The 12,489-nt window shown below is 51.2% G+C and overlaps 1 protein-coding gene across 4 annotated transcripts in view; it reads right to left on the reverse strand.

Moving 5' to 3' along the window:
* Positions 1-4,171: 4,171 nt before the first annotated feature.
* The window catches only part of NT5C2 (5'-nucleotidase, cytosolic II), a 53,071-nt gene continuing 44,753 nt past the window's right edge, over positions 4,172-12,489 (reverse strand). For all 4 annotated transcript variants that reach the window (XM_072339770.1, XM_072339768.1, XM_072339771.1 and 1 more), the window contains 10 exons: positions 11,724-11,777; positions 10,629-10,712; positions 9,915-9,956; positions 8,769-8,876; positions 8,523-8,589; positions 7,744-7,914; positions 6,948-6,999; positions 6,638-6,698; positions 5,916-6,092; positions 4,172-5,795 (listed from right to left, as the gene is read on the reverse strand). In XM_072339770.1, coding sequence (XP_072195871.1) covers positions 5,541-5,795; positions 5,916-6,092; positions 6,638-6,698; positions 6,948-6,999; positions 7,744-7,914; positions 8,523-8,589; positions 8,769-8,876; positions 9,915-9,956; positions 10,629-10,712; positions 11,724-11,777 — 1,071 coding nt within the window. In that variant the 3' untranslated portion in view covers positions 4,172-5,540. The remainder of the gene's footprint in view (positions 5,796-5,915; positions 6,093-6,637; positions 6,699-6,947; positions 7,000-7,743; positions 7,915-8,522; positions 8,590-8,768; positions 8,877-9,914; positions 9,957-10,628; positions 10,713-11,723; positions 11,778-12,489) is intronic.

The following is a 12,489-nucleotide window of genomic DNA, read 5'->3' on the forward strand; positions in this document are numbered from 1 at the left end:
GAGCTGATGGAGCGCTCTGGTTTGTCCCCTCACTCGGACCCCAGCTTGTTCGTTGTCCCCAGGGCTCAGGATGAGGTTTCCCAGGGGTGAGAGCTCGGGGGCTGGGTGCTGGTCCCAGCGGCAGGGCAGGCCGTGCCCTGGCGGTGCCACCAGCAGCATCTGTCCTCCCCACGCTTCCCTCCCCTGCTCCAGTCGTGCCCCAGCTCTGTTCCTGCTGCCCCTTGTGCTCTTTGTGCCCTGACATGCACACATGGCACTGCTCTGGGCTCACAGTCCCTGCCTGGGGCTGAGGCCTGCAGGCCTTGGGCTGGGTCACTCCTTCAGCGCTGTGCTCCACAGTCTGTCCCCCCTCTCTTCTACACTTATCCCCCCTTCCTCACTTCAGGGTTATTATCACTTTTTATTCTTCTTTTCTTTAAGTGCCTTTTTGAGTGGGTGGAGCAGGCACCTGCAGGAAGCTCAGCTGCCCGTGACACCCACAGACACATCGCCCTGTGCTGCTCCCCAGCTGCAGGCCCAGTTCCAGAGGTGAGGTTGGCACTGGTGGGACTCTGGCTCAGTTCAGCTCAGAGGAAAGGAAACCAGAGGCGGCTCTGTGAGGGGCTGCCCCCCAGCGAACATCCTGTGTAAGTACCCTGTCCTAAGGAGAGCACGGCCACCTTCTCCAGGACTGCTTGGGATGTGCATCTTCCTTGTGCTGAAATTGACTGTAGTGATCATTCCCACATGAAAGACGTACCATATTTTATATGCTGTCTAATACACGCCTGTGGTTTTAAAACCAGTGCCTACGTACCAGTTGTTGCATTATCCAATGTCTGCATTGCCAGTAGGAAGCTGGGGCTGGCGGGTGGGGAGAGATCTGTAGTGAGAGAGAGAGAGTGCCAAAGAAGTGCCTGGTCCTTGGATACTGAGGGTTGATTGTTGTTGAACCAACAATCTTAACAAATGGGAGTGGAAACCAGGCATCACTGCACAGCATTGAAGAGGGAGCGGCCTTCATCCTGACCTAACAAGCAGAGGACAAGCCCTGCACTGCTCTCCAGTGTCCTTGGTCCATCAGCTGCAGGGCCCTGCACTGTGACCCCCGAGACAGCACCAGCACAGGGGGACACAGACCTGCTTGGTGTTCTGCTCTCATCCTGGAGCTTGTCCTCCTGGTCCTCTGTTTTCAATTTCATGGCCTTGTGCTCGAGGCTGTGCCCAGGTGAGGGGACACGGCTGCCTGCTGCAGATCCACAGTGGTACGGCTGAGCTTCTCAGGTTGGATTTGTGTAGCTGCCGTTGTGTTAGGAGGTGGATGTGGGCCCTGGGCATGTTCCCCAGAGCAGGCCTGGGTGCAGGTGGTGAGGGAAAGGTTTCATGGGTCAGTAGCATCAAACTCTACCAAAGTGGCATTGTCCTTTTTGTTATCCTTGTGTCGGACCGTAGAGGTTTTGCACCTTGCAGATAAGGTACTTGAGCTACTGCTTTTCTGGCTACAGTTGAAAAATGTTGTGATCTCTCCTGAGGTTTTCCTTCGGGCCTTGGTTTCCTTCAAGTAGGGCCGATAATGGAGTCCTGCAGAGCTCAGTCCCTGAGCACTTCTCTTTTAGTCTTTCCCCCAGCTGGGCCTGGGCTTGTGCTGAGGCTGGGGGCAGAGCAGTGCCTGCAGCAAAAGCTGTGGCAGCTCTGGTGCTCAGGAGGTGGCTTTGATGTCTCTGTTCTCCCCCCCAAAGCAGGACAGGAGTTGGCTGAGCGGTAGGGCTGGTTGGGGAGGAAGGGCTCATCCCAGCATTCAGTGCTTGGTGGAAAGGTCTGGTATCGCCTTTCTGCTGTTTGGAGATCACAGAACTTTAAAAAGGAAGTTTTGATCCTCCAGGGTTGGCTGTTGAACCCAGTCCTGAATTCAAGTGAGAGAACTCTAGGGGTCAGATGAGCAGCCAAAGGCCTTTAGTTGGAAGTGCCAATACTGAAGGAATGCCTTCGGATTTTGTCCAAAGACCAGTGTGGGAGGACAGCGGGGCTCCTGGTGACTGCTCTGCAGCCAGGCCTGGATCCCTTTACCCGCTGTGGGTGCTCTGTCCGTGTGCCCTCAGCAGAGCAGCTTGCTTTGCACCTGGATGCCAAACAGACTGAGTCCAAAATCTCAAGTACTTGAGGGCACCTTCCTGTGTCACCGGGAAACCACACCGAGCTGCTTCTCTGCAGCCAGTGGGCTCTGAAACCAAACCTTCCTCCTGCATTCGGGAGCATGGCACAAAGCCCCAGCCCGGCTGAGCCCAGTGCTCCCCTGGTCCCTCCCACGTCCCATTGCCCATCACACGTGGTCTGTGCTGGTTGTATCATATTGTACATTATGTCGGGTCTCCGGAGTTGTAGTGTTCTGACTACAGTGTTTCCATGCGTGTACATAAACCCGAGTAAGCACAACCGAAATCGTGAATGAAGTGTATACGTTTCATATACTGATTGTCATACAAATGGATTTTATAATTATTCTAATTTTGTTGTAGATTTCCAACCTTTCCTATTTATTTTGTACCTGATTTATTTGTATATGTTGTGATTTTGTTGAAAAGCGTTTTGTTTATTTCTGTTCTTCTAGATAAATGATGATTTTGTTTCTGTTGGACATTGCGGTTTATGCATTTTTCCCTCCTCCGTTCCTCCCCCCCCTGTTCAAAGGGCCGCCTGTTGGCACGTGGGTGGGGGGCTGATGGTGGTGACCCCGGCCCCAGCTCTCTGCTGATCAGGAATTGCTGTTGGCACTGGGCAGCTTTTACCTCCTCAGCAGTTGTTGGGAGCCACGGAGATGCCAGATCTTGTAGGGCCAGGTTGTGTTCTTTGCATTGGGGCCTGGGGGCCATCCATTTGGGGGGAGGGGGAAGAGGCAAAGGCAGCGATGCCTCAATGCTGATGGCCTTTTTCTTCCTCTAATAAAAGTCCCTTATTTACAACATGCTTGCCATACATCATATTTGTTTGTTGGGAAGTGGGAACGCCATCTGCTTAGCCCTACCTCATCCCCACTGTGTGTCGTGCAGGGTCTTGGTGTGGCCAGACTGAGAGTGTAAGGGAGAGAAATGGGGCAGGGTGGGCACAAGAGGCCGGGGAATGGGAATGGTTTGTCTGCCCCATCCTGGTGTAGGAAGGGCCTGGCTGCATCGCTGCCAAGCAGTGCCTAGAAGTCAGCAGAAAAAGGGTTTTATTGACTGTGAGACTGTGGTTTTTCTCCTGCTGTGTAGTGTGACTGTCTGAGGCGGTGCTGGCAGCACCCAGGATGCACCCAGCATCTCTACATGTGTTCTTTGGAGCAGCAGCTGTGGGATTCCAGCACCGAGGGCCAGGTCACTGCCAGGTCACTGTGAGCAGCTCATGAGGAGTGGTGGTCCCACAGGTGGGTGCTGGTGGAGCAGTCACACCCAGCCCTGTGGGTGGAGAGACCCCTGGGCATGGCACGGGGACTGACAGCCTGCTGGTTGTTGGACAGTCCTGATGGCAGCTGTGTTGGCGTTGGCTGTTGTGTGCTGTCTGAAATTCTTTATTCAGAGGGAGTTGAGGCCCTGGCTTTGCTGCACAGAGAGCTGTGGGTGCCCCATCGCTGGAGGTGCCCGAGGCTGGTTTGGATGAGATCCTTAGCAGCCTGAGTTGGTGGGTGGCACCCAGCTCATGACAGCAGAGTGGGACCGGGTGGGCTTTAAGATATTCTCTCTAACCCAATGACTCTGTGATTCAGAGCCCCGTAAGGTGGGATGAGGAAGAAGGGCCTGGCTGGCTCTGCCTCTGCTTTCCCAAATGTGAGGGAATTGCTCCAGCCTTTCAACATCTCCCTGTCACAGGCAGAAATAGCCCTGGGCTGGAAGTGAGCTATTTGTGGGACTACAGAGGCAGAAGGAATGTGCAGTGCCCCCCACACGGCCCTGCTAACAGCCTCGTGCCTCGTTCAGCTGCCGGGTTAAAGCCTGAAGAATCCAAGTGTCTCTGCTTGGAGAAATGGTGGTCAAACACAGCAAATCCCAGCATGGCCTCCAGTGCGAGGATGCAGGGCCGGCTCTGGCACTCCCCTCCAGCTGGGGCTGTTTCCCACCCGCTGCCCCCCCACACCACCTGCTGCCCCCCCTTGCCACCTGCTGCCCAGTGCCGGCCACCCCCCGGCCCAGCACCGTGCCACATTGCACCAGGCACTTCTTAGAAACATCACGGTTTATTGACTTGAAGAACTGCCACTTCAGTAGCAGCGTTTCCTGCTCAGAGGGTGGTGGTGTGCATTATTTTTATTTTCTCCTAAGGTACTTTAAAATGGGAGGGAAAAAAAAGGAAAAAAAGAAGATTAAATGCGCTCATGGTACTGAAACAGCAGTCGAGTTCATTACAAGAGGCCCCCACTGTAATCCCTTCACATGTGAACGGCACAGGCTGCACTCAGGGAAGCTGCACCCACAGCACAAAGAAAGACCAGCGATGGCAGAGCTGCACCATCAGCCACACCATCCCCGCATGGCAGCCGTGAGTCACCCCTCAGCCAGGACGTGGCCCTCGCTGTGCTCCACACTGGGACAAAGGCAATGGAGCTGCGGGCGGATGAGAGCCTCCTGCCCACCGCTGTGGCTTACGCTGTTTCCTATTGCAGGGCAGAGCTGCGTGGCCCGCAGCACCCTGGAAGACTGGGCCCTTCACCGTGGCTGGTTTTGTCTTTGGGACACTGAGCAGACAGAAGGGTCAGCAACAGGCAGCGAGGAAGACAAGCTGACTAATGTAATGCTAAAGCAGTAGCTTGAAGCTGTGGGGTTAATATTTACTGTTGGAAGTACAGGAGTTGAGTTGAGAATCACAGCGTGCGGCTCCGCTGTTTGGGAAACGTGCTGGCAGTCAGGCACTGAATGCTGCTGATGGAAGAGAGTGTGAAGCAGAGGGAGGAGACAACGCCGCCTACAAACCAAAATGTGTACAGCTGCAAAATGCACCTAAGGGCCGAAATCCTGCTGCTATCTGTGGTGGACGGAGGAACTGAACCATTCACAGGGAGACTCCTGCAAGCAGGCGTGGACGTGGAGCTGGAAGCCACAGCAGCGCCCTGGCTAACGTGGTGGGGGTGCTTTAAATGCAGGAGAGGAAAGGGTGGCAACCCAAACAGCAGGAGTTGGATTGTTGCGCCTCCCGCAGGGCTCAGCAAATCCCTTCCTCCTCCACATGAACGTAACAAATGGCAAAAACCGTTTACAGGACACCGTTCGAATGGAAACACATCATGGGAAAGGAAAAGTCATGCAGCATCCCCAAATGGAACGGGAGCGGCATTACAGCACGGGCGGGCGCTGCCATCTGACTGCACCACCCAGGCAGATCCATCAGCTCGTTGAACCGTCTGCAGAACTGAAAACAAAGGTTTCCTCCTGATTAGTGTTAATTTGTTGAAAGTTTCCGGCCGCTCTCAAAATGTGCCTTTGCAGGAATCACACACCCCCAACCCATCACCCCAAGGGCCCCAACATAGGAATCTGCTCCTGATCACTGCTAGAGTCATGGTTTATCTTCAGAAATGCTTTACTTTTTCCTTCTTATTCTTCTTCCTCCTCCTCTTCCTCCTCCTCTTCCTCTTCCTCATCGTCATCTTCATCGTGGCAGTGTGTGATTTCCTGAGGTGCCTGAGGGAAGAGGTTGGGCGGTTTGATCTCACTGATGGAGCGGGTCAGTTGGTGCCGCTTGTAGTCAGAATCTTTAAAATCCACCGAGGTGCGATTGCGCGTGGCCATGGGCGACTCCTTCTCGTTGATGTCAACGTGTGTGTGCTCTACTGTGGACTCGTGTGGCATCTAAAAGTGTGAGAGAGAGAGGTGATGCTGAGGCAACCAGAGCGCAAGGCCCAGCACATGCCACCCCATCCTCCCAGTGCTGCCAGCTCGTGGGAGTGCTCCCAAGTATCTGCAACTCACCAGGACGTGGGCGGCTCTGAAGAGGTAGCTGAAGGGGTAGTAAAGGAGGTTGATGAAGGAGGCTGCATAGAGGTCGGCGTAGCGCATCACCTGGCTGGCAAACAGTGTCTGCCGGGAGCCGCTGCGGAAAAGGCTTCCCATCATTCCGTAGCACATGTCCATGTCATGGGTCACTTTCTACAAGCAAAGGGTAGGTTAAATCCTGGCCTGGGCCCACGGCAGCACAGAGCTGACCCTGCCTCAGCATCATTGAAGGCTGGGGGCTACGTGAAGCCTGCAAGGATCTCCAGTGAGCTTTTGTGCGCTCTTATCCCAAGGCATCAAAGCACAGCCGGGCCCCAGCTAACAGAAAGGAAGGCAGCAGTGGCACCAGGGCCAGCACCCGCCCCAGGCTGGGACCTCGCACACAGGGCTGGCTGAACCAGAGGCTACGGCCCCTCCAGGCACACAGCAGCACCCTGCTCTGTAGCAGTGAGCACTGTAAGCAGGTGCTACGTACATGAGGAAGGAGACCCTATTCCAGACCAGGCTGCCTTTCAGGAGTGCCAGTGACACCAGTGAGCTGGGAAGCTCCTCCGTTTGCGTCCACAGACAGAACGGCTTTGCCAAGCCTGCCTTGCCCACCCAAAGGCAAAGCAAAGCATTTCAGGGCTGAGCAGTGGGTCGGGTTGTCAAGCCCTTTGGGATCCAAAAGGATGAGAAGGGATTTTTATGATTGGTACCTTAATGCGTCTCTGGATGGAGCTGATGTCAGGGCGTTCATTGCTGCTACTGTCCAGATGCCTAGTTACAGGCGAGAAGGTAAATACATGCTGTGAAAAGCCTTTCAGAACCAGATGTTGTGGGATGGGGGCTTAGGGAGGGAGGCTGGTCTGGAGGGGAAGGTTGGTCTCAGGGGAGGAACCCAGGCCTGAGGCAAAGCTCTGGCAGCAGTGCTGCCAACCCAACCCCAAGGGTTCAACCAGAGCCACGCATTAGCTGTCGCTAGGCTGGGAGAGGCAGCAGTACACTTGTCAGTGTTTGAACACTCACTTGTATAACTCGGCCAAGAAGATGTCCAGGCTCTGCAACTCTTCAAAAAGGGCTGGATAATCCAGAAAAGAAAGGGGGAAAAGGTAAGTTTAACCTCAAAATGAAAAAGCTGAAAGCAAATGCACCATCCTGCCCAGGTGGCCGTGGTGGGGCATGTAGTATGTCACAGCCACTGTGCAGGGAGGGGGTTTGATTGTGCTCTATGCCATCAAGAAAACTCTGGGCTTAGTTTCTGGTTGCCACTTTAGTTTTTGAGACTGAACCTTCACAGCCCTCACAGAAACCTTTCAGCCAGTCATGGGACAATGTGCATAACCCCCAAACTGACTCACACGTCAGTATGCAAACCTGGGAGAAAGGCAGTAGTGCTCAAGGATGGGAAACAGCATTTTGGCAGCAGAAGGAGGAGAAGGAGGAAGAGGAGGAGGAAGGAAGAGGAAGTGCCTGGTAAACAGGGATTCCCTGCAGGCTGGAGAGTAGTCATGGCTTGGGTGATACAGGGATGAAAAAAAAGGCTATCTTGTTAGATACTTTTTACTAGACAAGCCATGGCTCTACTGAGACAAGAGGCAGAGGAGTGCTGGGGACTGATGAGCTCAACCCAAACCAAATCAGCAGCAGCTTCACCCCTGGCCAAGAGAAGGCTGGGGTGATCACAGGCAAATGACCTGGGACCCTGTGAGCAACCCAGCTGCACCAACAACCCATCCCAGGGAAGAAGGATCTAAGGTGGGTTTGGGAGAAAGGCTGCAAGATGGAGTGATCTCCCCCCTGTGCCCCCTTGCCCCCTGCTGACCACTTTTGTCAGTCCAGACGTGTAGTTCCTGTGCCAACTCAGGGATCACCAGGAAGGTCCTCCAGCCCTGGCGCTTCTTGGATTTGAGGATGTCTCCGAAGATGTGGTCTCCAATGTACAGAATGTCCTTCCCTTTAGCCCCCAGCAGGTCACAGACTGTGTCCGAGGAGCCTGAAACAAAGAACAGACTGGCTTGGAATGAGGAGCTAAAGGGAAATGCAGAGCTTCATTCTGAGGATCAGGGTTAGGGATGCAGCTGCTTCATTTTCCTCCCAGAAATATCCAGCTGCTAAACATAACAGGGCACCGCACACTCACCTTCCCTTGGAATATAAACACACCTTCATACAAGTGTAGCAGCAAAGGGACCTTGTAGCCTCCTGACTATGTAACTGATGGAGCCAAGGGCATTATGGACAGCCCCGTGCAGCCACTGCATTTCCCTGCTGCAGCCACTCTATGCAGCATTCCCAGCTGTCCTCACTGCTGCCAACGGGACCAGCTGCATCTCTCCCCACTCCCAGCCCTGCAGTGGCATTTCCCAGGCCCTTCCTGGCAAGGAAAGGCCTTGAGGAACAGCTCCCTTTCTTCTCAGCTCTGAGCAGCAATAGTGATAGTTTTTTTTGGTACAGAAGGCACAAAATGATGTGTTTCACAAAACACAGCCCTGCTTAGATTCTGGCATAACGCACAGCCACCCTGCATGTGTCCTCATGAGTGGATGAAGGCCACCAGGGCATGTCAAAGCCACTTCACAGGACCAGAATTGCTTGCCTCACCTCCTGAATACACGATGCCATGCTGCAGTGGGCCAGTGTAGGTACCGATCTTCAGCTTCCCGGTCACCTGAAGGAGGAGATAATGCATTAGTAAAGAACAGCTGATGCTCTGAGTCTTTTCCGTCCTATTCTTTCTTTACTCTCTTTCTAGGGCAAGGCCAGCCTAAATACTGCACTGCCCATTCCCATTAAGAGACTGCATGTGAGCCCCTCCAGCCTTTGAGGCGCCCTCTGTGTGGTGCTCACCGTGTCCACCTGCCGCAGCACAGTGCCTTCCCCAAAGAAGAGGGGTTTCCGTGCATCCACCAGGATCAGGTCAAAGTAGGACTGCCAAGGCCGATGGGCACTCCCAGGCTGCAAAAGCAAAAACAAACCCTAGAACTGGGCACCACATAAACAATCACATGGAATTTAACTGGAGCGTCACTGCCCACAGCCATCATCTTTTACACAGCTGGTCCATCAAATGCACCAGTTCTCTTAGTTCATGCCTCTGTGGCACGATCCTTGGTTGCCATCTCCTAAAGCACTTGTTTCTGGCAAAGCCATCCCAACCCAGCCCAGCAGCGAGGACTGAGGAAGGAAGGAGAACGGCACTAACAGCCATGTCACAGCATAGCTGTCGTGCAAGGGATGCACTAATTGACACTGCTGCCACCATTTCCAAACGTTACAGATGTGACTGTGGCTTCAGCCTTTCAGACACACACTGATACACTCGCCTAGAGCTGGAAAATGCCCAGACTCCATTCTACAGAGCGCAGCTCAAAACCACAGCCCTGCCTGACGGACACCAGGTGTGATTTCCTATGAAGAAGAGAAGAAGAGAATTCTCCCTTGTTCTTCTACTTTCAGTGCACAGTGTGGAAACACATCTTTTGAATATGAGATGGTCTCCTAATGAGAGATGGGGAAAGCAGCATGAATTCAGCTCCTAAGCCTCTCTCCAGAAGTTTCGGGGCTGAGCTTCATCCTTGGGATAGAAGGGAGAGCATGGCAAACGTTTGGAACTACCATAGCAGAGGCACAACAAGGCCATCTGCTGTTTTACACAACTCCTTCCCTTCCATCAAGACATTATTTAACAAACCGCTGTATAAGATTAGGAAGAAATCTGGCTGTAAAATGCCACAGCTAAAATGTGTTAATGCTAAAATAATGTTATCACTAACACAGATTATTGTTTGAGACTAGATGATGCCTCTTTTCTCTTTGTTATATTGTATTTGCTTTGATCCTATTCAAATAGGGTGCTAAACAGCAAGCGTGTTTTAACCAGATTAAAGCAACTAATCCCATGCAGCTGATGAAGCAGGATTAAAATGCTTTCCAGCTACACAGATAATTAGGCACATCAACTCCTTTTGGAACTGCAATCTAGAAACCACATACCTTTGGTCCGTGTGGAAAGTCAAACAAGTAAGTCATAATTTTCTGAAAGACAGAAAGTATTCAAAGATGCATTTTTTAATGCAGTTTAGGTAATAGAAACATACTTCTCTGCTCTTGTCTTTTCAGGCTACAAAACTTTATTTTCAGCATTTACAGGAAAGTCAGCCTAAGGTTTGGAGACAGAATGAATGGATTGACCTTAAAGTAAAAGGAAATATAATCGAAGAACACATCTGCCTCAGGAATCTGCACACTGCTTCAGCTGTATCTTGCAATGCTTTATAATGGCATGTGATTCTATACTTTAGCAGTGTGGCAACAAGCTGACATTCAGCCAGCAGCACAGCACACAGCCTGCTCTGGCTCCCAGCCCTCTCCAAGATCATGGGTTTGGTGACCTTTCCCTACTAAGAACTGTCTCACTTGGAAGAGCAGATTACCACTTTTTCTTTCACCTTCTTAATTGCTGCGGAACAGAGGCACAAAGCGACTTAAGCCAGGCCTACCCCAGGTCAGTAGCAGAGCCAGGACTATAAAAGAGAAGTCTCACCACCTAATTGGCATTCACCACTAAACCATCTCGGCTCAGAAAGCACCCACTTCCCCACCAATTCCCCCACCAATTCCCTACTATCCTGCCAAACCCCATATACTAGGTGGTTGGCTTTTGTTCATTCCATTACATACTGATGCACCAGTTCACACAGCACTTACATCTGTGTATTTGTAGTCGCTGTTTGTCACAAGAAACACCTTCCCAACTTCGTTCATGCGGCTCAGCAGCAGTGGCAGCTTCCCCTGCAAGTCAGAGAACAGAACAGTCAGACACACAGAGAGCTACACTATGGGCAAAACACAGCTCAGCTGTGATCCCATCAGACAAAACAAGGGAAGCACTGCTACCACCACCCTCCAGCCCCTGATCTCCTCCCAAAATGGTCCCACAGGAGGTGAAATCTGAGCTCGCGTGAGCCACAAGTTGAAGTGTGTTACGATTCCAACCTCAAATTAGAGAGAATTTATTCCCGGAGCTATTTTTATGGAATCGTAAATCTTAGGGCTGTTGCCATAAGAGCTGATCACCTCGCAGGACAGTTTCCTAAGAATTTTGCAGGCATGTAACTAGAAACGAGGTTAACTGCTTCAAAACAGTATTCCACCTCCAAAGGAGAAGCCCACAGAGAGCATTTAAACTGCATAATAATTATAAAATGATGGGTCCGCAGGGCCCTGTGCACTGCAGAGGGTGAACATAAGGGAGCCACCGGAGCTTGCTCAGTTAGATGTGCTGAACACATATTTTGGGGCTTATCAAAGTACTGGGCTTTGGTGAGTCTCTCAGGATTTTCCCCTCAATTTTTTCCCCTCATTGTAAGAGATGTGTAAAGCCTTTGCTGGATGGTGGAGGAATACTTCTGTTTCAATGATGCTCGCCTGTTACTTTTAGAAAGAGTTCTGCAGCAGAGGATTGTTTGGGCAGAGAAAATGTGGGCAAGGGACTCCAGCTGCTTTCAGCACCAAAAGAAACAACGTAAGCCTGGCCGGCATGTCCACCTGTGTCCCATGATAACGATTCCTCTGGCTTTTATATTTTACGTAAAAAACGCGCGTGTGAATACGAAATCACGTGGATCACTGGCTCAGAATAAAGGCTGCGTCCGAACTTTCCACTTTGTCTTTGGTTATTACAATGGAAATCACAGCGTTATCTGTTTTGTGATGTAGTAAAGCAAATCAGCGTATTTACTTCTTGCCTGCTTACTCAGTACAGAATGTCACGTAGCACAAGTGAAGCAACTTCACACTTACATCTTTCACCACGTACTTTTCCAGATTCTCAAGGGTCTTCTCCTTGAGCGATCCCTGAAATAGAAACAACAGAATCCAGTGAGGTGATGGAAACTTACGATGTAAGAGACATCAAAGTAATGCCAACTTTCACACTTCAAAATGCTGTGAAAGTACAAACCAGGGCGAATCTGAACCAGTGACTCTAGAGATGAGAGGCTTTGAGTAGCAGGGACCATCACAAACTCTGTGATCCATCGATTCCCTCACCATGGTAAATAATCCACTTCAACAGCATTTTAACCCTTTCAGAAGGGAATACAATAGAAACAAACAAAAAATAGATTTGCCATAGCAAACAAGACAGTCAACGACCTGTCTCCAACACTGACCATCATAGTGGCCGACTGCACCATGTACCATATAACACTGCATAAAGACAGAAAAACAGATTCCCAGCTTCTGCATGACTCAAACAACCACAAGTACAACTGTGAGCAGAGGTGTCCTGTGACAGTTCCCCATCCCACCCCACAGACCTCTTGAATGCGGAAGAACAAGAAGATCAGGTCCTGGACGAGGTATTAATGCTCACAAGATCTACATTCTAACTTTGCACACAAGTGTGCTGAAAAATGGCTTCCTCTCTGATGAATTCTGTTTAATGCAGGCAGCTTTTAGACAACATAAGATAGCACCACTGTGACATATTTACAATAAAATTGCTTTTTGTTTTTAAATAGTGACAACGTGCAAGTTGTGAACTGTAAGTGCAAATATCCTCGTG

Source organism: Excalfactoria chinensis, chromosome 6 (assembly GCF_039878825.1).
Source record: "Excalfactoria chinensis isolate bCotChi1 chromosome 6, bCotChi1.hap2, whole genome shotgun sequence".
NCBI lineage: Eukaryota > Metazoa > Chordata > Aves > Galliformes > Phasianidae > Excalfactoria > Excalfactoria chinensis.